The following is a 26,512-nucleotide window of genomic DNA, read 5'->3' as shown; positions in this document are numbered from 1 at the left end:
TCGGTAAAGACAGTATCTTTATGACCTGTCGATTCTAGGAGGCTATAATTGTTTAACAGTTCACATTGGCATCAATAAAAACAAACGACATCCAATCGGATTTGAATACGAAAACGCGTAGGCCTACTGATCAACATTGATCCAGTTATACAGTATAGTGAAGTAGTAGAATTTTCTACATGAAAAAAAAGTTATAGAATCTAAGTCATTTATGTTGTTGTAACATAAATGCAACTTTTGAAAATTTGATTTTTTTAAATGTGAAAGAAAGTGTTTTCTTGACTTTCGATGGAGGATACGTTCCTAGAAATTAAAATTTCCGCGGTATTTAATTTCATATACGTACACTAGTTTTGGATACGAACAGAATAGCAAGACCTAACACTTTAATCGTCTAAATAACAATTTCTCATTCTATTAATAACCTTTAAATGCCTACTGTTTCTGACGTCACAAACATGTTATAGGGAAACGAGCTATTGGTCTACACAGATATAGGCTAATAGCGACGTCGCAGGCCAGAGTTGAGGCCAATATAATGATTGGTCACGATTGAACCACTTAATGTGCAATATTGTTATTTCGGCTTTTTTTTTTTCAATAGGCCACTGTGCATATACACGTGACCTCCGATGAAAACCCGTGGTATAGCCCTTCCGCGAAAGTCGCATCTGCGAACGTCAAGGGACAACTGTAGCGCCTATCGCACACCTTGTTCTTAAAGAACATCAATTTGGCTTCGGCAAAGAGGATGATTACGTCCTACGCGTCATGCATCTAATCATGCATGTTAACCAAAAACTTCAATTTGCCAAGTCATTGGTTTTCCTTGTTCCTCTAATAGCATTAGGGAAGAAGGGACATTTGTACAAATTTGTCCTAGCATATGGATACGAACAGTATCACAAGACATCCCCTAACAATTTAGGCCTAATCTCCTAAATAACTATTTCTCGTTCTCTCAAAAACCTTTACATGCCATCTGTTTCTGACGTCACAAACCTGTGATGGGGTAACGCGCTATTGGTCTACACATGTTGCGAAGTCGCAGGTCAGTGTTGATGCCACTATAGCGACAAGCCTGGAAAGTTCCGTGACCAAATCCGTCTGTGACCGTCTATGCAACTGTTTGGTTGTCCTAGCATATGTGTTCTGGCTCTCCTATTAATAGTTACTTTCCGACTCCAGCGTGCTAAGGAGAAATTATTATTATCTACTTGTTGATTTTTCATGCAAATGTCTCTGAATCATTAGTTACGTTTATTAACATTAAAAGGCGAAATCTTTCAAGCTAAATAATTACAATACAGATAAGATAAGGCCAATAGTACAGTACCTACAAAAGTTACTATGTTTAGTAGTAAAAAAAAAAAGGCCTACATCGCTAGAGGCGGACGAGCCCGTTAGCGTGATATGGTACGGTATATATAGGCTCAGGGCCCCGCACTCTTCAGTAAGTAATGATTCTATTTATTTATACATTATTAATATTAAATAAAATATATAATTAAGACATGTAATACCATAAACTATATATAGTCTATGTGTGATACATATCTAATTTTGTATAAATAATAATAAAAAGAGAGGCTACTCAATTCGAGATTTGTCGTCAAGCATTTTTTCTACAGTCACGTGACCAAACAAAGATGGCTGTCTAAACATTCCGATTGAGGTAGATCGGCCTCGGAACAGAGATGAAAAACAAACTTTTCTGTTAGGGAAAACATAATAATGCGGTACCTATAATGCAATTGAATCAAACTACGTAAATAAATAATTTATCTAAGAGGCTATACATAGACTAGATCTAGATTTAAAACACAAACAGTACAGTAATTTATTATCAGATTTATCATCAATCAATGATCATCACAAATTCACATCAATCAATCATTCAATGATCATCACAAATAATCACATCAATGATCAAAATCAATGACATCATTATCAATCATGCAAATGATAATGCATGCCTTTCATTTTATGATAATTTTGTCTTAATTCATAATTTTCATGATAAAAAATCTACATCTATTAAGGATTCTATTTACTCAAATTATACTTAGCTCATAGTTAATTCAACTAGATTCTAGATCTAGACGTTTTGTAAAAATGTTTTGTAAAATGTTTTACATATTTCGGATGTTCCTTCAGGGTTGAATATAGTTTACTCCCTAGTCCAAACCTCCGGCAGGATGACGGGGGATGGGAGCGGGCTGGGTTTGAACCTGGGACCATTAATAAATCCAAATGACAGTCCAGCGCACAAACCGCACTACCAGACGGCCATCCTGCATCCAGATCTATAGTTAATCTAGTTAATGATTAATTTATTTTTAATCTAATAATAATATGATTACAGATTTACAATCATCAGAATCATAATATAATCAAATAATGTATATAATATATCTATATTTTATTATTAAATGTATTATATATATATATATATATATATATATATATATATATATATATATATTCAGGGCTTTACCGGCACCTTTTCGAATGTGGGGAAAAAATATTACTTTTCTTGTATTTTAACGTATATAATTAATTTATTAGTAGTTAAAATTTAGGCAATCAATCACTGAGTACTGGCACCAAATCACTGAGTACCGGCACCTATTCTTTTACAAAAAAAGCAGTGTATATATATATTTGTTGGTCTCCTTCAGTCGTAACGACTATAGTTCATCTCATAGAACAATTTTTCATGTGGCTGTGGAGCCCCAATTTGGGGGACACTCCCATCAATATATAGCACATGTTAAGGTGGCTTTCACTTTGGTGGTAGAGGAGCCAGCCATTTTTTTTATTTCAAGCTTTTTTTCTAGAGCTGAGGCCAATGTTCTTTTGCTGTCCTTAATTTTCTTCATCATCATCTCTCCATATAGTGTCTTCCCAATAGTCAGTATCAATGTTCATTGTTTTGAGGTCCTATTTTATTATATCTACATAATAGAGTTGGGGGCGACCAGTTTTTCTAGACCCTAATGCTAGTTGCCTGTAAAGAATGACCTTTGGGGTGCGATTGTCCTCCATCCAGCGAATATGATGAAGCCAGCACAGGCGGTGTTGTCTGAGGACTGTAAAGATGCTGGGAAGACCTGTTCATGCAAGGATCTCAGTATTGCACACTCTCTCTTGCTATTTGATTTTCAAGATTCTTTGAGGCAGCGCAAGTGGAATGAGTTTAGTTTTCTCTCTTTGCATATGTAGTCCACAACTCACTGACTTATGTATCGTGCTCAGAATGCATGCCTTGTAGACCTCATTTTGGTCACTGTAGTGAGCTTCTGGTTTTTCCAAACTCTTGGTCTGAGTCTAACAAAGGTCGATGCAGCCTTCCCTATGCATTTTTTAATCTCCTCTTGTAGAGATGGGTCATCTTGAATTGTAGAGGTAATAGAATTCATTTACAGCATCCAGCTTGTTATCGTCAATGAGGATGGAGGGTAGTGTTGTTGCAGGTGGTCCCATAACATTTGTTTTCTTCATGCTAATGGTTAGGGCATACTCTTCTTAGGCCTGGGAGAAGCATGACATTAGGGACTGAAGCTCCTCTTGTGAGTGTGCCACTACCACTGCATCATCCGCAAGTAGCATCTCTCTTAGAAGGATTGTTCTGGTTTTAATTTTGGCCCTCAGTCTGTCAATATTTAGAAGTTTATCATCAAATCTGGAATGGAAATAGATGCCTTCAGTGACTTGTCAAATTTGTGGTGGATTAGCAGTGAAAAGTGTATTCTGAAGAGGGTTGGGATCAGGATTTATCCTTGTTTAACTCTGCTGTTTATACTGAAACTTTCAGAGTAGGCACAGTTGAAGTGCACAGTACCCATCATATTTTGGTGGAAGGAGACAATTACATTTAGCAGTTTGGGGTGACAGCCTATTAACTGTACAATTTTAAAGAGGCCATCTCTGCTGACTAGATAGAAGGCCTTAGTCAGGTCAATAAACGCAATGTAGAAAGGCATCACTATAATATATTAAACCTACTATTAACTTTTCTTTATTATTATGATATAAAAAAAACTTCTAAAAATAGGTCTAACATATACCTTTTCTTTTCTTGTTCATAGACATAATTTCATCAATTTTTATGTAAATTTGAGTCAGAGACCAGAATTTAAGTGGTTCGTTCAACAAAAAACAGTAATTCAGCTGTAATTGGAATTCTGAAGGGAAAAAAAATGTCCATTATTGTTTGAATTGAAGCAACTATTGCATTCTGGTTCAAAACTAGAAAGCAAATATGAAGAGCAGTGCATCGTTGACATCATTATCATCTATGGACAAAGGTAGGCCTGTAGATAATCAGAATATTAAGATGTTTTGAAACCCATTGTTGTTGGAATGGTAAAGTGTATAACATATTATTACAGAGTCATCACTGAATTTCTATGGCCATTATGGCTTCAACAGCACTTTAAGTCAACAGCGTTCATCATTCTCAAATCTTTCTAGTGCACCTACATTAAACAATAATAACAAATTGCAAGATGATTTTAGAAGAAAATTCACAGAAGAGCAAGATGAACTCCCACGGCTTTCAAACAAAAAGCGTCAGAAGCGCAATGACCTGATAACAGTCAATCTGAGTGGAACTAGATACGAAGTGGGTAGGTTATCATACAAAACAAATGAATATTTAAACATGGTTAAATCGGATTTTGTAGGATTAGAACCTACTATTGTCAATATGCTGCTATTATAAATCTGCATAGGTTTGGTTAATAAAAAAACATCATCTATATTTTTATTTTTAAAAGCATTTTAAACCATATAATATTAACATGGTTGAAAATTTTATATGATCTTGAGTATTTCAACATTTATGTCTGTTTCATATTAGATGACTTAGAGCATATGTTTTTAAGCAGTTAAATTGTTAGGGCAGTCCCTTTTCTCAGGAAACTCCCATCAAATCAAAAGTTTATTGACAACTTGTTAAGCTGCAAACCAGTAAAAATTACCTCTCTCAAAAGGGACTAGTTATGTGACCCCTCTCAATGTTTCAGTTAATAGCAAAAATAAGAGGTTATGTTTATATTTTTCAATGAAATATATGGTCCTACATGTCTACATCTAACTTTTAAATGAGAATCATATTCTGACATAAAGTTATTCACTTGTTGAGTTTTCTTTTTGATTTGCACAAGCTTGCAGAGTACCTTTAAAACACTGCAAACTTTGTATAAAGTATATATATATATATATATATATATATATATATATATATATATATATATATATATAATTGCATAATCTAAATCTGTAATTCTAAGGAAACCTATTTAGCTAAAACTAAATTATTGTTAGTCAAAACTAAAGCTATGCACTTTGAAGTTAAACATGTTCACATATTTTAAACATTTTTTAAGAAAATATTTTGCATATTTAGGCTTATATATATATATATATTATTATGGTTAGGAAAAATATTTATGTTTCAATTGGAGCATTTAAACTTTCAGCTTAACAATAGCATTACTAACTTTGTAAGAATTGTTAATCATTTTCCATTTATAATGTGATAATTTTTAAAATTGTTACTTCAGTTCGTCAGGTTGTAGAGAAATTTGGCTTTACAATTACAAAAGAGGACGACCCAACTTCGTGAGTGTTTGTCCCTTTTCACATTTTTTTTTAATATATATTTAACATATGTACAAAAAAATGGCAATTTTTTTTCCTTTGATATGCTGGATGTGATTCTTTTTTTTTTTTTTTTTTCTTTGACAGGTATCTGATTTGGAATGACACATTTGTTTCACCAGATAGAATCAGTGAACTTAAGCCATACCAGCATATAAACCACTTCCCTGGTATGGTTGAAGTTACAAGAAAAGATTCTCTGGCAAGAAATATGATGAAGTAAGTTTTTTTTTAAGGAAAGGAACTCAACTTTGTAGAGCATATGTTCAAAATGAGCTTCAAGTTGTTTTTTTTAATTAAATTTAAATGTTAAAATTTGTGTAAAAGCAAAAATCATTTTACTTTAGTCATGATGATGGGGATATTTTCAGTTGAATTGTATCTAAGAACAATCAATGTTGTATGAGGCATTGGATTTGTAAAGCATATCATCCCGTTAAAGGGAAACTTTACTTTTTTTTTTCTCTTTAAAATGTCTTTATAAAATTAGATTATGAATGCACCTTAAAATAGTTAATGAACAACTACTATAGCTTTAATAACTGGTAATCTAAAGGAAAAACTTTCTTGTTGTCTTAAGTCTTTTCACTAAAAAAAACAGAACTAATCTAGTTCCAATGGTGCTCATTGTAATGGGTATTTCATTGTGCTTGCTGAGTGGTAAAGTGCTTGGCTTCAGAACTAAGGAATATCAGGTTTGAACCTCAGTGAAGATTGGGATTTAGAATCTCTTTATTTTTGGGCGCCTCTGAGTTCACCCAACTCTAATGGGTACCTGATTTTAGTTGTGGAAAGTAAGGGCAATTGGACATTGTGTTGGCCACATGACACCCTGCTTGTTAACTGTTGGTCACCTTCACATCTTCTACCATATAGATTGAAACATCTGAAAGGGGTACTTTACTTTACTTTACTTTTTACTTTACTTTATTTTACTTTACTTTACTTTACTTTACTTTACTTTACTTTACTTTACTTTACTTTACTTTACTTTACTTTACTTTACTTTACTTTACTTTACTTTACTTTACTTTACTTTACTTTACTTTACTTTACTTTACTTTACTTTACTTTACTTTACTTTACTTTACTTTACTTTACTTTACTTTACTTTACTTTACTTTACTTTACTTTACTTTACTTTACTTTACTTTACTTTACTTTACTTTACTTTCTCATTAACTTGTTACTGAATTTGAATTTACAATCTGTCAATATTTTTCTTTGTTTCAGAATGAGTAAAGTTATGCCAGATGATTTCAATTTTGTACCTAAAACATGGATTCTTCCCACAGATTATACTGTCTTACAAAATTATGCTAAAGACATGAAGTTGAAAAGAAAATCTAAAACATTCATTGTAAAACCTTCCAATGGTGCTCAGGGTCATGGGTAATAAATTCATTCCCTCATGAATTTAAATTTACCAATACTATGTAGATGTTAGATATAATGTACCTGAATGGTCCTTATGTTGTTTGTGTGTGTGTGTGTGTGTGTGTGGAAAAAGAAGACAAAGTAAATAGAGCATACTTTACAAACCTAGTTTATCAACCCAGTAAAAAATATTAAGAGATAAAGAACATTGGAAGGTTGGCTATCATAGTTTAACTTTTAATCCCCACTCTACATGAATACATATGATAAAGTGTCTATTTTTTTGTCCCCAGTATTTCCTTATTCAAAAATGCAGAGAAGATTCCATCAGCTGAGCATTTTGTTGTTCAAGAGTATATTGACAAACCTTTACTTTTAGATGGCTATAAGTTTGACTTAAGAATTTATGTTCTCATAACGTCTTGTGATCCACTGAGAATTTTCTTATTTAGTGATGGGCTTGTCAGATTAGCCACAGAGAAGTATCTCCCTCCACATGAGACTAATGTGGTGAGTATTGCTGTCAAATTAGAACTTCTTTGAATTGCAGTTTTCATTGGCTCATTTTGTAAAATTTCATATCTAATAAAATGTTTTTAGTTCCTGCCTAATTTAAAAAAAATTATGTTAATTCATGTTTCATTTTTTATTACCTACTATTTTAAATTGTTTCCTAATAGAATCATCTGTTCATGCACTTGACGAACTACTCAGTGAACAAGCAGAGTCAGTTCTATGATAAAAATGTTGGTCATGACACTGGGAGCAAGAGGTCCATCCGATTCTTCAATGAGTACCTTAGAAGAAGTGACATTGATGGGGGGCTACTGTGGCGTAACATCTCAGACATGATTGTCCACACACTTCTTGTTGCACAGCCACATGTGCTACATGCATACAGGATGTGTCGTCCGGGAGTTCCATCAGGGAGTGACAGTGTTTGTTTTGAGATTCTTGGCTTTGATATAATGATTGACAGAAAGTTGAGACCTTGGTTACTAGAGGTATATTATGTTCTTGTGTAAGCCACTTTGTAACATAAGTCAAATAACAATTGGCATTCAGTGATACATTTACAGACTGTTGGTTGAATAAAATGGAGATATCTGTTGAAGCTAGATGTGATAAGCAATGTTTATCAGTTTATAATTTAAGGAAAATTATTACATGTTCATTGCATTAACAAAATACTATAAAATTTAGTCGATTATAATAGCTGTGTTGATTTTTTTAAAGTAGCTATGATTTTAAAAAGTAAATGACAATTTATGCTTTAAAATTGATAATGTTTTATTGGTTTTCAATTTTCATTCATACTGGAGTTCAGACTGACTCCAGCATTTCTATTTTTTTATACTCCTAATGTATTTTGTCATGATACCTTAGAGCATATATAATATTAAATGATTTTAATCTGTCCTGAATTTATAAAGGCATATTAACAACCATTTCATTGATAAAAAGAAGTATTTTTAAAAAATTTGAAGTTGTCAAATATTTTTTTAGAATTTAAGAACTTTGGGTCCAAGCTATTGTTTTTTGCTATAAAAAAGAAATGAAAATAATACCTAATCATGGTTCTTTATCAATATTTGCTTTTCAGGTATAATTTCATGCAAATATTTCATTTGAAAATTGTGTGCCTGGCAGTTATATTTAAATATAAAACATTTAAACTTTTTTTTTTACATAACAAACTTTTTCCAGCTTATAACTAGAAATGACCTTTGCTGACTTTGTACATAGGCTATATTTGAATAAATAAATTGAATAACTGTTAGCCCATACCATATTTAATTCATGAAAATAAGATGTTCAATATTAACTAGTTATTTCTTTTTTAACCTACACAGATAAACAGATCTCCTAGCTTTGGTACAGATGAAGACTTAGATTTTGAAATTAAATCAGCTTTACTTGAGGATACTATCAGACTTCTAAATATCAAGTAAGGTTAATACTTTCTTTTTTTTTTTTCTGCTTCTACTTTGTTTACTAACTCTTTGTTAATTACTCTTTTTTATTGAAGCTTATCTTTAAAATGATGACACTAAATAAAGAACAAAAAATGCTTTTTATTATTGATCAGTACACTTGGCAATGACCATAAACAAAAAACAGCATAACTAAGCTTACACATAGATCAATGTTTGACTACAGTTTCTTAGCATGCATTTTTAAGATTAAACTAAATGTGTTATTACTGGGTTAGTTAACACCTGATACAGAGATGTCTAAAACCAATGTATTTGATAAGCTATTATAATCAAAATGATATTGTAAAAAGGTTTTTACATAATACAGAGTCCCTAAAACTCAGTACTTACCTGGCAGTCCAGATAACTCAGTCACAGCCTGGCCGGGTAGAAACTTGTTCAAAGACCTTTATTTGGGTATGAAAGCCAATGAACTAAGGATTTTCTGTTAGTGTTAAGAGAACATGTTGATATAAGTTGTTATAATCACTGCCAATAATGATAGTCAATGTGTTATCCAGAACTATTAATGCTGTAGGATGGTTGCCACTAGTGCTTTCTTAGATACTACTCATTGATCACATTATAAATGAATTATTTGAATATTATGATGCAGAAAGTCCCTGGACTTAACATTCCTTCATTGTTTTCTTGCTAAAGCAACAAAAAGCATAGAGTTGTCACTTTTTTCAGAGCTTTCTATAATTCTAAAATGTTAGGCTGACCACATTTTTTGTTATGTAGTTCCTAATTTTGCATAAAGAAATAATTAGACCTATATTGTTTCTTCTTCTTCCTCGTTCTCATTGTTTCAGTGGTCACAATTTTTAAATTTTCATTTCATAGCATAGAAAATTATGTTAAAATAGTGTTTGTATTTTGTTTAAGGGTAAGTGATAAACGTCGAAACATGGCTGCTCAGAAAGCTCAAGCTCAGAAGCGTCTATTCAAATCCAATAAAAAAGTTGACATGCAAGACTTTACAGAATTAGATAAGAAGAAGATGGACAGTGAGAAAAGAAAAGAAGAATTGGTGAGTTATTACCCTTTTATTGTTGTATAGACACTGCACATTTTCAAATATTATTTTTTAATCTTGTATGGTAGGTATGTACAGAAGAAAAATGGAGACATTTGAGACCTAGCAGTAATTGGTCAGGAAGTTAAATGCTTTGAATCCTTTGTTATCAATTAGCAACAGTATTATATGACGGTAGGCTACAAAGGTCCACATACTTTCTGCAATTATGTTTGGTTTACATGTTTCGGGTGTTCCTTTAGAGTTGAAGATAATCTACTTCCTGGTCCAAATCTCCCCCAGGACAGTCCAGCGCCCATACCTTATGACCAGGACATCCACTAGATTTGTGTGAAGAACATCTTTATATACACAATCCCGGGCATGCTACCCTGCCTCATAGTGGCGCCCGAGTGGAAACGATCGTAAGAGGAAATGATTAGGCTAAAGGGTAGCAAAACAAGACTCTCGTGGGGGTGCCTAAGGGGGTGCGAGAGCATCCTCATTGCACTGTGCGGAGTTGTAAAAAAGTCCCCACAACCTTGTCACAATCCAGGCGCTGTTCCTCAAGGGGCCGTTACATAAATGGCGTGTCTCGCACAGTTAGCCTGGTATAGAAAAGGAAAATGGCGGGGGTCTTAGTGTACGCTGTCTCTTGCCGCGAGTCTGACCCACCCGTCAGACAGAACAGTGTACACTGTTCTCATTTATGCCGGTGAGAGGGACCTCTTGTTCACTTTTGCTGGCCTAGAGTTCCAAGAGCCGAAGGCTCAACTCTACCTGACAGTTTAAGAAGAAGAAGAAGAATTTACACAATTCTTGTTTAAGTATCCAAGTGCTGTACCACTTTCCTAACACCACAACTGCTGCTTATTTTTATTATTCCTATTAAATAATTATGAACTCTTTGGCTCATTCATTGTCTTCAATCAGCTGTATGAATTCTATTTTTTTCATTATTATTTTTTTATAATAAAAAACCCAATAAACTCTGCTTTGAAATGTTTTTTTATCTTTGTCTCTCACAAAACTTTTTACTCATGTGAACATAAAACTACCACGTTTTTGAAAATCTTTTTTGATGAACAGCATAAGAATAAATTTTTAAAATTCTCTTTTTAAGAATGAGCTCCTTCAGCGCATTAGACGAATATCAACCAAAGAAGATTTTTTGAAAGACGGCACTGTGCCAGTTTAGGAAAATTTTTCCCAGTGAGTGCCAGCCAGGCAGGAACGTTATTGCAACATCTTAACAAAAAACATTCTCACTTTTTCTTGCTGGTCGGTGGAGCAAGCATGCAGAAAGAAATTCAAGTAACTTACAATAATAAATACAAGGTAATAGTTTATTTTTACAATTTCAACTTGTAACTTCATGATTTTTCTAAAAATTTGAAAGTTGGAAAGAATTACTAGCTCTTTAGCCACAATGGGAAAAACTCTAGTTTGACCATTACAATTTTTGGAAGTATAAAAAGAAAAGTATTTAAATTTGGCTAGAGAATGAGATAATATTTATCTTGAATGGACTATAAATCTTCGTGTAGGCCTATTTCTGTACATGGGCATTATTCATTGAAGAGTTTAATCGAAAGTTTTGCACATCGTCTTTGAAGTCTAGATCTAAAGAACCATCATTGGAATATTAAAACGTCTAATAGATCTGTACATTTGCTTAACCAGTGATTTTTTCTCGGGAGGGGGATTGGGAGGGTAAAAAATGTTCCATTATGTTTTATCTAACATTCAAAAAGACTGATCTCCTGAGAACTTTTGGATTTTTTTTGTTTTCAGCAGACAATTTGTGATGTACTCCTACAAAATACTAACTTCTATCAAATTTTTTAAAGATGCATTTATTTGAACCTGGGATCTCCTGGTTCAGAAGCCAAGTGCTTTACCGTTGGGCCACCATGCCCAAAGCTCTATAATTGGCGTATAAAATTATTTTTTTCATACCTTAATATAGGCTAGTGAGGTTACATTGGTATTTTTCAATTGAAATTCCTTGCCTAATTCATTTAGGCCTACTTATTAGATAGAAATAAACACACAAAAAAGGATTTACCCAAAAAAAGCTAAAATAGTTCTTTCCACCATAGTGCTTATATTCAACATAAAATAAAGTTGTGTTAAGAGCTCATACTTAGTTGAGAACATTGCCATGTGAAAGAAAAACATTAAGAAACTGGAACAGACACAAAATAGAGCAGTGAGATTATTTTTTATGTATGTATTCTCAACACTTCAAATATAATAAAACTACTTTCAACTTTGTGTTGAAAAAAAAAATTTAATAATAAAGAACATGCAGACGTCATTATCTGGATATTGTTCTACTTCCTCAGGAAGAGGATATTTTAGACATGCTGGCAGAATGTGAAACAGATGAGAAAGAGCTTAAGTTATACCCTATAGGGAAATCATTACGAGGCCCAAAGGTAGGACTATATATCTTTTTTTATAATTATTTTTGTGTGTGTAAATACAGTAACAAGAAAAATAGAAAAAACTTTAAATATTTATTTATAAAATCATAATTAAATTTGAAGTTAATTAACAAAAGGGATAATTTATGCAATAGGTTATTAACATGTTTTTTCTCTATTAATATAAGCCTTTACAGAGCATGCCAGAGTCTGTCCCCCACCAAGTGGACAATGATGAGTTGTATGATAGTGAATCTAGTGGGCCCAACACACCATTAGGCAGGGCCAGGTCCACATCGAGATCTGAATCTCATAGTGACAGAAATAGACACAGATCAAGTTCCCGCCCAGGTTCTGTTAATGCTCCAGGTACCAGCAGCAACAGTAATGCCCATAGGCCACTTAGCCATTCACCCCTTGCATCTAGCAAAGGTCACCATGTGTCCAGGAGTATGACAAGAACCAACAGCACAAATAAATTGGCCACTCTGCATAGAAGTAATTTGGTAAGTAACATATAACCAAGTACACACCTGTCACAGGCTCATTTGAGACTCACTGTGACTTGTAGTGATTTGTAGTCACTTATAATATTCTGTGTTCTTCCCACATGGAAAAATCTCTTGGGGGAAAGAGCGTTAGTGAAATTTTAGAGGGTTGCAACTTGGTCCTCAGAGAGGAAGAATGTATGATTTTAGAGGGTTGCAACTTGGTCCTCAGAGAGGAAGGATGTATGATTTTAGAGGGTTACAACTTGGTCCTCAGAGAGGAAGGATGTATGATTTGTTTCTAATGGGTTTATTGGTACAATGTTGTGTTCATTCATGTCAAAGCATATCTTATTTCTATGGAGTGATAATATTTCTTAATTAGACTATATTGGAATTATTTTACGTGTATACAGTGTATGAAGCCTGGAGCACCTTAGTGCATATTTTGTTACTTATCTATTATAATAAACATTCATGTCTGCTACCTTGGTGTTACAAGTGATTGCTAGCTGTTTGTCATATTGTCATCATTTATTGTCTAGAAACAGCCCAAACCAGAATCCACGATATTTGCGTCTTTATAGTAATATATGATACCATAATTTAAAGCCAGCATATCAGATCCTTTACACACCAGATACTTTCAACATCAAAACTTCAGGTGTTACAATACCTGTAATTGTTAGAGTCTATGTAAAAATACATTATAAATGCTGCTGTCTTTTTTGGTCTTATGCTTTCTTGGTCTCATTTTTAATTGTACTAAAACATAACAAAGTTATTTCTCATAATATACCAATATCTTTCATTGTCTAACTGTAAATTTCTTTCATAATTTGTTCTTAGACCATGTTCTTGATCTTAAATGTTTGATATATACATGTTTGTATTTCCTTAAGATATTAATTAAAGTACACTGATTAGTTATGAAACCAAGACTAACTTATAAAAATGACTATTCTTTGCTGGTACTGGTGATGTTGATGACCAATTTACTAGTTGTCCTGCGAGCTCTGGTTTGGGTGAATTTAGTCTTAGATGTAGATTAACTTACACAGTAACAACAAGAACAAAATTAATGAAGACTTCTTGCGTGTTAACTGAATATTTAATCACATGAAGACGGCATAGTCTAATGTCCTTACTCTTGTCCATTAGTTGGGCTGGGTCTCCTACCTAACCTGCATAATGTTTTTAATCTATTGTCATTTCACTAACTTCTACACACCAGCTTATTGTATTCTTACATTATAAATCATTCAAAATCTAGAAGAACAATCAAATATTTACAAAGCTTTATTTTTTTTCTTCTGAGTAAACATAATTATTTTCAAATATAATTTGTACTTATCTAAACAGGTATTGGTTTAGAAATATTCCATTGTTGTGATTATAGTACTTTATTTATCAATTCCTATTTATTAAAGAACATAAAGGAAACTATAAACCACCCAATAAAATATAAAGTGTAGCTAAAAAGGAACTATAACAATTAATACTTCTTATTTTTGCTTGACTTCTTTTTCTCCTTTAAATAATGTTTAAAGCTTGACATTCAATAGTCATTGAACAAGTAGATTATAAAGACTGCATTGTCTTTATTTGAACTTGAATTTGAATTTGAGTATTTGAACTCTAAATTGACAGCAACAATATGCCTATTGAAACATTAACAAAATAGAAATATTCCATTGTTGTGATTATAGTACTTTATTTATCAATTCCTATTTATTAAAGAACATAAAGGAAACTATAAACCACCCAATAAAATATAAAGTGTAGCTAAAAAGGAACTATAACAATTAATACTTCTTATTTTTGCTTGACTTCTTTTTCTCCTTTAAATAATGTTTAAAGCTTGACATTCAATAGTCATTGAACAAGTAGATTATAAAGACTGCATTGTCTTTATTTGAACTTGAATTTGAATTTGAGTATTTGAACTCTAAATTGACAGCAACAATATGCCTATTGAAACATTAACAAAACTATCTTCAAATGATTGTTTACTGCTCTTAGAAATTATACTTATGAAATATGTTGATTTAGATTGATTTTTTTTTCAGAAAGAAAACTCATTGACTAAAGAAAAAGAATCTGAATTAATTTCCAAAACATTAAGCGCCCTGAATGAAATGAGAATAAAATTTCCTGGCAAGTCAGACTCTGAGGCTGAGCTAATGCTAGACCAGGTGAGTTGAGCAACTTCAAGCTAATTCCTTCCAACTGGAAACATCTTGTTTGTTTTTGTTAATGAAGTCCAAGGTTTAATGGGTTATTGCATATTTTAAAAAATGAGTTAAAAAGGTACTCTTTTCAGACCTTGGGATCAATAAGTCAGACTATGTGTTTTCCACATGACACCTCATTAACCATCTGCCATAAAAACAGATGACCTTTATTTGATCAGACATTGTAGATTTTTATAGTTATCCTTGATCGGTGGCCTCATTAAGGGGGTGCGGGGTGCAGTCCGCACCGTTAGGGGGTGACACCCAAGTAAAAAATGCTCTTTGTGAAAAACTGAATATTTAAAAAAAAAAATGACAGTGGCTAAATATTGGAACATTAATAAATAGATCTATATACTTTTTCTTTTCATTTCGACTAAACATATTTTAATTTTTTTATGAAATTCTATCAAAAGGTTTAAAATACTATATCATACTTAATATATCAAAGAAAATGTGAAACATTACTTTCAGATGTATACAAGCTGCATGCATGTGTATGAACACAGCTTTGATTTTTTAAAAAAGTGTTTTAATCGAATTTATTGAATTTGTAGCTAGCACCGTAATATCAGGATGCCAACCAATAGTCACTGTTTAACAAATGACAACATTCTTCAGGTATAAAATGTTATTGAAATTTCACATGTAATTAATGTAAATTTTGTAGAGTTGGAAAGTAAGTGGCCATTGAGATTTATGAAGATGATGATGTTATTTCATTTATCTGTAAAAGAAGCTCTAGCCAAGATGAAGCAATTGTTACAATGTGTCAGTCGAATGATATATACTTGAATATTTTAGGTTTTTTTTTTTCTTGTTTAGTGCCAAGAATGGTTCTGGTGCTTCCTAATGGGGACGATTTAGTCACTTAATAGCAAAAAACTGTATTCTTTTGTTGTCGACTATTTTCAACTAATTGTAATAAAATGAAATAGAATACAATTGACAAGGAAGTCGTTGCTATGATTGATGTAAAGAAGAAAAATATTGCAAGGATATATTGTACAGACTGTTTCTATAAAAGCAGAATATTTGACATTTTGTGACTATATCAACATATCAACTATATCAACAACAAGTCTTTATTGAATAAAGAATGATGATGAAATGAGATGATGAAAATATTATGTAGATAAACACATAGCTGGAAGTACATCTGTAAGGTTAAAAAGTTAACAATTGTTTTAGCAAATGACGTAAAAGATATTAGAGTCAGAATGACTGTACTCACCTTTGTATTTTGTTTGACAACACACCTGACATAGCACACCTAACATAGCACACACTGATCAGATTCAGAAGTTATACGATTTTAAGGGAGACAAAAAAGCTTTATATCTTAAAATGTCCAGAAAAGACTGAGCTTGAATTAATATGTGGAGCTCAAAAATATGAAAATGGAGCTTCAATGTCTGGAACCATGAGGAGTACATGAAATTAGAACCAAAAGAATAGCTATTTAATAGGTGTGTATTTTCAGAAATTAGCCTTTTACCTAGCATTTTTTGATATGATTGAAACACTTTTTTCGTTCTGAAATTATTGCCACTAGAGGAGCAGCTTAAAATCTTTTATTTTACCTATCTTTATTTTTTTGGGAGGAGGGGGGGTTGAGATTTACAAGAAGGCCAAAGATACACAAGAGAAGGGAGAAGGCCTATTTTTAAACTATTGACAATGTGGTGACTTTTCTTTAACAAAACATAACATTTTAGCGCAAAGTGTTTTAAAAAAGGGTCTTCTAAAAAAAAATAAAGCACTATGATTTAAAAAAAATAAAAACAAGAAAATGTCAGGTGAGCGATCACAAGATGCTGGACTCACTATTTAAGAAGAGAAAAAGAGTTCATTCTTATGTGCATTGATCATTTTTTAACTCTGAGCGCCAACTCCTACTGGAAGCAATAATTGATGTAGCAGATAAATTTAGAGCAATCCAACCGAAACATTCTTTAGTTAAATAACAAAGAATGTATTGCAGATGTCAGTTTCAAAATATCAACATAAATGATGATTTTTCAAAAGGCGACATTCAAACAGAGATATCATGTCTGAGAAGAGATCTAAAAGCAGTAAAAGTTATTATTGAAGAAAATAAAAGTTGACAGTGCATGATTCATATGCTATTAAGACCTTAAAAATATCTCTAAATCATTTAACAAAGCCTTCAACCGTTTCTTACCATCTACTTATCAATGGCGTCTCATGTGAAAAAGGATTTTTTAAATTAAAAAAAGAACGTGAGACAAAGGAACAAAAGATGCTTTCACAAAGAGGAATTTCATTGAAAATTAGATCAATATAAACATTAACTTCAATACAATTAATGATGTTTTCAAGTTTGAATTCTAAAAAAAAAAACAACAGTGTAATTTACTTATGGTTGCATTGTTTCAAAATTGAACTATAGATTAATGTCAATGTCTTTGATTAAGATTAAGGATGAGTTCAGAGTTTCACATGACTACGCAAACCAAATGAATTGTAGATAAATTCTATTAAATAACTGAATTTTAAAATTTAATTGACACTCATTTTACAGTTGTTCAACAATCAAATAACGTAGGTAATTATAAACTATATGTAGTACAGCGCAACAAACAAATGGAAAAAAAAAGCTTTTTTTAATGGGGGTGTGTGACACCCTGAGCTGACCGCACCGGGTGACACCCACCCTAGTGACACCAGTGTTCTTGATTATACATTTTGCATTCTAAATTGAAATTTATTTTGATTTTTCAGTTGATTGTAAACTGGAAGTTCCACAAGCCAGGTGTAGCCTCCTATTGGTTAGTGAAACTTGATTCTATAAAAAGAAGAAAGGTAAGAGGTTTTATAAATACTATCATATATTTCAAGTCAGCCTCTTTCCTTCCTTTTACCATAAATAATTAATTCATACTTCTTTCAATTTGAGTCAGAAAATCATTAAAAAAATTAGCTAATATATATTAATATATATATAATAGTTCTTTGCCTATATTACATGTTTAGTGATTATAATTTCGGTTTTCCTTTCTTTTTTCTTTTTTTTTTAAATTATTATTATTATTGTTAGAAAAAAAAAAAAGAGAATTGTGGCTAGGAATCAATATCACATTGTTTTGATTAAACAGAGAAACGTCTATATTTAGTTTTTTTGGGTTGTTTTTTTTTAAGATCAGGTTTACATTCAATAAAATAAAATAGAATAGAAATAGAGGAGAATGCAACATGAAGAAATGTGGAGGGAATCTAAAGAAAGACTATAAGAATTAGACTGATTTATTGATTCTTATTGGAAATTTGTTTTCATTACAAGGATGCTTTTCTCAAATAAATACAGAAATAAAAAATAATTGCCATTGTGAGATTGGCTACTTTTATTATAAACTGTAAACAAAAACTCAGTTTGTTAAATCAGTTTTCATTCCTTTATTTTAGATCATTGACATTGTCAAGTCAAATGTTCGGGCCATGCTGCAGCGGATATACCAGACAACAGACATTGAAGATCTTCCTGTTTATCGCACATTCAATCGTGTCTTTAACCGTTTGCTGTGGAGTCATGGCCAGGGTCTCTGGAACTGTTTTAGTTCAAGCCAGTCAGTGAAAATTTCATTTCTTAAACTCTTGTTTGCATAGTCCTGTATATGTGGTATGCCTTCAGTAAAGGTAATATAATAATAGTGTCCTCGAAGATATACCACAAATACAGGAAACAAAATGATAAAAATGTTATTTTTTATTTGATTGTATTAAAAGAGTTCTAATTTAAATATCTTTAGACTATCAAATTTCCGTAAGGATCAATAAAGCAGTCTTAGTCTTAGTCTTAGTCTTAAAACATCGTTATCAAAATGAATGAAACAAAATGAATGCTTTTATGAAGCATTTTTTGTTATAATCTTTTCATTGCAGACAATCATGGGAAACTATTTTTAGCAAAAGTACTGAAAATATTGCAGAGAATGAGTTCAACTGCTGCCGGCGTATCGTACAACTTTGTAAGGATTGTTTACTCATTGTATATAAATTTGCAGATGAAGCAAGAAACCAAAGCACAATATCAGTCAGCCAAGCTAGCCCAGAGGCCTTACACCAGAAACTAGAATTAAGACCGTTAGCGACGTCTTCTACAGGGTAATTACTTTGTTCTAGAAATAATTATATGCTAATAGATGTATATTTTTAAAAGAGATTTTCTATTTATTTTGTTCAATAAAAAACAATTTTGGTCACATCTGTCTACGTGGTTAAAGCCATGATTATTTCTTAAATATGGTTACTAGCATCATATAAAAAAAAAGCCAGCACATGCAAAATTATTTTATATGATTACGCTAACAAGTTCATGCTAATTAGAGAAAACTCTAAGACATTGGTCTTCCTGGTAACCCGCTCCATGCTCTGATATTACTAATGAAGAAAGACTATTTATATGACTTTGTCCTAGCATATAAGGTTGTGCTTTGGTATTTGTAATATTGCCACTTATCTTTTTAGTCTTCTTTCCTGAAGTGTCTCTTAGTTTAATGATCTTACCAATGGCATTATTTTTCATTTTAGTCATACGAGATATTATTTTGTTATAAACCTCACAGTTCTATTTTGTTAATGGTTTCTAGACTTGCGTCCCAAACACCAGATATATATGGATATTCTAATATTAGTCTAACCAAGATTAAATATCTTTTGAGTTGCTTGTATCTCCAAGCATCCACTAATTCTGCCCCTTGACTACATACTGATCATAAATATATAATCCCTTTTTGTTAAATCTCACTTTGTATAACTTCAATAAAGATTCTAGAATGTTGCCCTTTATTGTATGAACATGTTGATTACCTTTAGTACTTGTTGATAGTAATGACTTTGGTACTATTTTTCTTCTCATGTATAAATCTATAGGTTCATTGAAGTGCGTGATTTAAAACCAACATTGAACTACACTCCACTGGGTCAAAAGTACACCAGGCCATATCAATACCCAAGTTTTGGAACCTCATGACTTGACTCTGCAGCCTAGTCAATTACAATTGTAGGATTAAATTGATAGCTTTTTTTGTTTTCTCCACACACTGTTTTTCCACAACAGTTTACAAATTGTCAGAGAAACATTTTTCAGCATGTCTCCACAGTCATTTCTCTTTTAATTTATATCAATGCATATTTTTTTTGCTTTTATTATGGACAGGTCATTATCACCTTTCTGATTTCACACCTAAATTACATTTTAAATTGAAAGATTATTCAAGTAGGTGCTAATTATGTTATCCTTATTGTGTGATAGAAATCTTTGCAACAATGCATCTTATTTTTATTTATTTAAACTATTCCAAAAAATACCAAAATCTGTGATGTTGAACTATACATAAACTTTAAAAATAAAACATGCTAGAAATTGTTTGACATGGAACATTTAAAAAAAAAAAAAGATTCTAGTCTAAGTACCATTTTATAGGCCGTGAACAAATAAGTAAAAAAAAAACAAACCCTAATTCAAATTAAAATTTTAAATGCTAACCCCTTTTGTAGTTAGTAAATTTTATTCTTAATTATAGCACCTTTCAAGTTTTAAATCAAGATGAATAGTGAAGTTTATTAATTGTCATCTGATGTTTCTACTTTCTAATAAACACTAATGTTCTGTTTGTTTAATGTACAAATTGCATAAATCTTATGGTCAATATAATTCTATTATAAGGTTAATATTTCAACTCTTAAGAACTTTAAAGACCAACTGAAGAGGTTTTTTTCGAAATTGAGATAGCGATTGATTCAGACAGTAGATAGCATCAAAGTTAGTTCCTAAAATTTTGAGATTTTAGAAAAGCGTATTTATATTAGAAAAAGTAATTTGAAAGTGGAAAAAATAACGAGATTTGAAAATCAGCTTCAATGGCCGAAACCGGAAGTGACGTATTGTAATGGACTGAGAAAATGTAAATAAAAATAGACATGGCTGGATACGTTATTGATAGCGATTCAGATGATATACTTATCTAAATCTAGCTGTCAAACAATTTTAAATGATACTTATCATGGGATGCACCAAAATGCCCTGAAGATAACTCTTCTACTTTTTCAAAATATTTTATAGAGCAGACTATTTAATTAATATAATTATTATTGATAGATAGGACTAGACTACTACTACTACTACGTCTACTACTACTACTAGACTTCTAGACAGTCAGTGCTGAGTCACTTATGACTAGATCTAGATAGATATACTAGTAGATAGTTTATTATAGATCTACTATAAATTATAATCATAAACTATACTAGTATACTAATAGTATAAGTCTATTATAATTTTTATTATAACAAAACTAAATGGATAGATAGATCTGTAATTCTAGCTAGGCCTTCTAACACTTTTACACTAGTCACTCACTAGATCTAGTTTATATTTATAATATTAATACTTGACTTTGGCTTGTAGTAATACTAATAGAGTTTAATACTTATACTAGAGACACTAGAGTAATAGTTTATAAACTAGTAGATTTAAGTAGATCTAGAGTAATCTAGACTAGCCTCTATCTATGTTAAGTCTAAGCCCAGTCGCCAACATTTTTTAATGCTTGAATTTGTATATCTATGTAATAGTACTAATAGTAAGACCTAGTGAGTAGTGTCCTAGCATAAAGATTATTCATAGATATAAATAAATATAATATTATATTAGTCAAGGACTAAACCTAAAGCCTAAGCTAAATTTAAATCTATATCTAGAATATATTTATAAAAGATCTAATTCTAATATAGCCCTTTACTAGCCCTTACTATACTTATTAATAAGGCTAGACTTTAGATCTAAAAAATAATAAGTCATCATTTATATTGGTAATATTAAATACAGATCTATACTAAACACATGTGACTTGTCTTTAAGTCTTAAACTTAAACAGGGCCGGTCCTAACGATTGCGGGGCCTTATGTGAAACTGATTGCGCAGGGCCTAGTCTGAGTGGGAATAAGGATAATAAGTGGAAATTAAGCTTTTGTATTTTAAAAAAAATTGACTTTGAATTTTATTCAATCTTTACTAAGTACAAGATTACGATCAAATTAACTTTACTTTACGAACTTTGCAACCTATGGCATATTAATATGCCAGTCACTATTAAAGTACGGTAAATAAAGTATAATATGGAAACTTCCGATTAAAGTGAAAATTTGCCTGATTATTACATTTTATTACATGAAAGCTGACAATGCCTTTTATCGCGCGTAGGATTAGCGTTTTCCGGAATGAATGACACCCACAATTGACAATTTGTCTATTTTTCAGGAGATTTTTATGACCTTTCATGAGATTTCCAGGTTTTATATATTATATTATATACCGATATATATATATATATATATATATATATATATATATATATATATAATATATATATATATATATATATATATATATATATATATATATATATATATATATATATATATATATATATATATATAATATATATATATATATATATATATATATATATATATATATAATATATATATATATATATAATATATATATATATATATATAATATATAATATATATATATATATATATATATATATATATATATATATAATATATATATATATATATAATATATATATATATATATAATATATAATATATATATATATATATATATATATAATATATATATATATATATATATATATATATATATATATAATATATATATATATATATATAATATATAATATATATATATATATATATATATATAATATATATATATATATATATATATATATATATATATATATATAATATATATATATATATATATATATATTATATAATATATATATATATATATATATATATTGCAATTTAACAATTACACCTAGAATTAGCGTGGGGCCTATGAAAGTGCAGGGTCCACTGCGACGCATAAGTTGCAGTGGCTTAAGACCGGTCCTGGTCTGAAATATATTAGATTGCCTAGACCTAGAGTAGAGTAATTTATTATTATTAAGAACAATAAGAGTTAGATGTTAATGTTAGATCAGATAATCAGTATAACATATAATATATATATATATAACCACTAGTTCTATATATATGTATACAAAGTATACATAATTAAGTATAAATGTTAATAAACAAATTTTTAAAAATCTATTTTACAGAAAACATATGACATGTGGCATACAGACAAGTTTACTAGATGGATCTTTCATCATTTTGGAAATACAAGAAGAGTTAATATTCCCTTTTTCTGTTGTGAAACCAATCACAGAAATATTCTACAATTTTATTTTATATATAATAAATTAAATACAAATAAATGTAAATAAAAAATCACATTTTAATAGAGTTCTTCATTATACACACAACATTATTTTAGTATGTTCCTTTTCACTTTCTAGGTTTAGAAAAAGCTTCAAATCAGGATTTAATATTATTATGTCATAGCCCAAAACTCCATCAGGATGTTAGTTAATGGCAGTGGTCAATGTTTGAACCTGAGACCACAGAGAAGACAGTTCGGAGCGCAAACCACACAACTTTCTGCGTTTCGAAACATATTCAAATTTTGATCATTTCTATGTTATTGCAGATTTGAATGTCCATTGCAATGATGACTTGATCTGTAAAGGGGTTACATCTATAAAAAAAAAAGAGTTGGATCTCATTCTTCGAATGATGCTATTTATTAGAAATTGCAAGGTGGAATAGATATTAGAGGCCAAAAGAAAATCCACTGCCGAGGGAAGACGTAGACGTCGTAAAGAACATTTAAATTGACCACCAGCTAGGGCTGCGTAGCCATGGAAAATACTGCATTCCTCATTAATCTTTCGACTCGACTGCCAGCCTTATGTATTTAACACTTTAAATTATGAATAGCTCTGCATTTTTTAATAACAATAAAATATATATAAATATTCAGTGATTAACTGGCAATAATTGGGTTACTAAAATTTAATAAAATGAGTTGCATAACTACAACAACAGTAGCCTATATGCATTACTGAATATTATATTGATACTACAATTTATTTTTCACTTCCCAGAGAAATGAAAAAAACAACAACTCCTTTTCCAGTTGGATAATCTCTTCTATTGATAGTCTAAACACAATTTAAAACTTTGTTACAGTTACAGATTAACTAACTATCTAATGATTCTATTCGTGAGATATATAAATATTCAATTTTTACATATAGATATATAGAACTATTTAAGTAAGAGTGTAACAAAATCCATATTTCGTATATTAATAATAATATAGAATTGGTAGATCTAGGTCTAAGTTTTGCCTTATAGATTAGTTTTTAGAAATTTAGATCTAGTAGATCTAAATCAGAATACCTTTAACTTTTAAGTCTAGGATAATTTGCTAGAGTTGTAGGAGGTTGTGATTCTAGATTCAAACTAAATATAATCATGTACTACAATAACTACATTGAATGAGCTTAACATTGTAATTAATGTTGTTTTTTCCCCATATTTGGCCTATTTAGGCCCTAACCCTATAGGTTAATAATCACTATTAAGTGTATAGATAGAGTATATAATTTTAAACTTTGTTTTTCTAGATCTAGTCCCAGCACCTCGATCGGATCAGTCTAGATAGATCTATATAGATAGGTCTAATCTCTAAATATCCAATACTACTATTACTAGATCTAGACTTCATCTAATTAAATTTAGGTCTACTTCATACATCATTAATGATCTGAGAAAAGAAGATCTAGCTCTTGATCAAAAGCAGTAGATGTAGAACTAGAATAAGCCATAAATTGCGTAACTTGGCTTAAACGAAACATGTGAACTGAGGCGCGCGGTACTGCGTGGGCTGAAACGCTGTTCGCTTGACTAGATCAAGAATAAGCCGACAAATAGTAGATCTAACATGCAAAGCCATAAATTGCGTGATTTGACCTAATTTCCCCAACTCTAACATCCACATTTTATAAATTGGTGTGTTTTAGTCGCCTTTATTTTCAGAACTAGCATTCCTGTAAAAAGGAATAGGGGAAATACGCTAAGCCATAAACTGAAAAATTTGACCTAATTTCCCTTAAACTACGTCATCGACCTTGGTTGTCTGGGAAATACTGATCTCGAATGGCTTCGAGATTGTGAAATTTAATAGTTCCTAAAACGCACATTAAATTGCTTATATCTAAATAATTACAAAGAATATATGTCTAATATTTCGTATATATGTTTCTTTAAGCATTATGAAACTAAAAAAAAGTATTACACCGGTTTCCGCGTCTGACCCCAAAACCTCTTCAGTTGGTCTTTAAGATATAGATCACAGCAATATTACTTGCTAAGTGAACCCAATGAATATGGTCGCACAAAAAAAAAAAAACAACCTAGTGATCATTTTATAGCAATTTGACAGCTAGAAATCCATTATTTAATTATTGTATTGTTTTTTTTTTCCTCACAGTATTTTTATATTATAAATATAACTCAGCAATTTTTTAAAAATTCAATTATAGCTCACAACAAAATTTTATTAAAATTTTCTATTAGAGCTTTTTTTTTTAATAGTTAGCACTGCAAGCTGGATGTCATATTACGCATAGACAAACAGGTTGCTAAAAAAGCACCTTAATGCACTTTGTTTTCATACTTTAAGGTACTTTATGGTATTCAGCCTAATCTCTGTCTAGATATCTTCATTGTGTACTTGTAACATTAAGTATCGCCTAAATTCTATTTTATTTTTGTACTTAAAATTATTGTCATTGTCTATTTACACATTTTAAACTAAGATTACTTAACAGCAATATGTATAATAAAATTACTTATGTATAATAAAATGACTATATAAACTACATTTTTTTTTCTCACTAAGACTAAGTATCGAAATGTACATATTGCTAGCTTGAAATATGTTGTTGAAAATAAAATTTTAGGTTTTGTCTATCTTTATTAATAATCACAAAAAACAAATAGGTATTAATTTTGTGCTTGTGAATATTTGTTTTTACCAACAATTATTTTTTATAATTACTGTTAAGATTAACATTGAAGAACTTCTTCAGCTGACTATCAGATATATTGAGTCATTTCAGAAACCACACAAAGAATTCAATTGTTTCTCTACTTATTCATTTTTAATTTCACAATTCTTAGTTGAAAATGCAGGTTAATAAAGTTTTGAATCACTGTAAAAATGTAGAGGTTTTAATTTTGTTTTTATATAAGGAACCTCAAATGCTAATGAAATGTCAATTTGTTCTTTAAAAATAAGTTAATGATAAAAATGAATGTAAAAACAAAAACATTTCTAACATGTTGCTAACACAAAAGTAAAAGTTAAAAC

At 30.7% G+C, this 26,512-nt stretch overlaps 1 protein-coding gene across 1 annotated transcript; it reads left to right on the top strand.

Moving 5' to 3' along the window:
• The first annotated feature begins 1,278 nt into the window (after positions 1-1,278).
• LOC106059335 (tubulin polyglutamylase TTLL7-like) lies at positions 1,279-26,363 on the top strand. The gene is given in 20 exon segments (XM_056029424.1): positions 1,279-1,453; positions 4,092-4,310; positions 4,395-4,631; positions 5,571-5,628; positions 5,755-5,886; positions 6,901-7,059; positions 7,338-7,554; positions 7,725-8,048; positions 8,898-8,992; positions 9,909-10,053; positions 11,162-11,206; positions 11,209-11,376; positions 12,387-12,479; positions 12,656-12,973; positions 15,025-15,150; positions 17,935-18,015; positions 18,616-18,776; positions 19,093-19,314; positions 20,083-21,366; positions 23,352-26,363. Coding segments are annotated over 18 exon segments (2,727 nt in total). The 5' UTR covers positions 1,279-1,453; positions 4,092-4,264; the 3' UTR covers positions 20,183-21,366; positions 23,352-26,363.
• The last annotated feature ends 149 nt before the right edge of the window (positions 26,364-26,512 follow it).

Source organism: Biomphalaria glabrata, chromosome 5 (genome assembly GCF_947242115.1).
Source record: "Biomphalaria glabrata chromosome 5, xgBioGlab47.1, whole genome shotgun sequence".
NCBI lineage: Eukaryota > Metazoa > Mollusca > Gastropoda > Planorbidae > Biomphalaria > Biomphalaria glabrata.
Note: the sequence above shows the minus strand (reverse complement) of the source record. Positions and strands in the feature narration are given on the sequence as shown.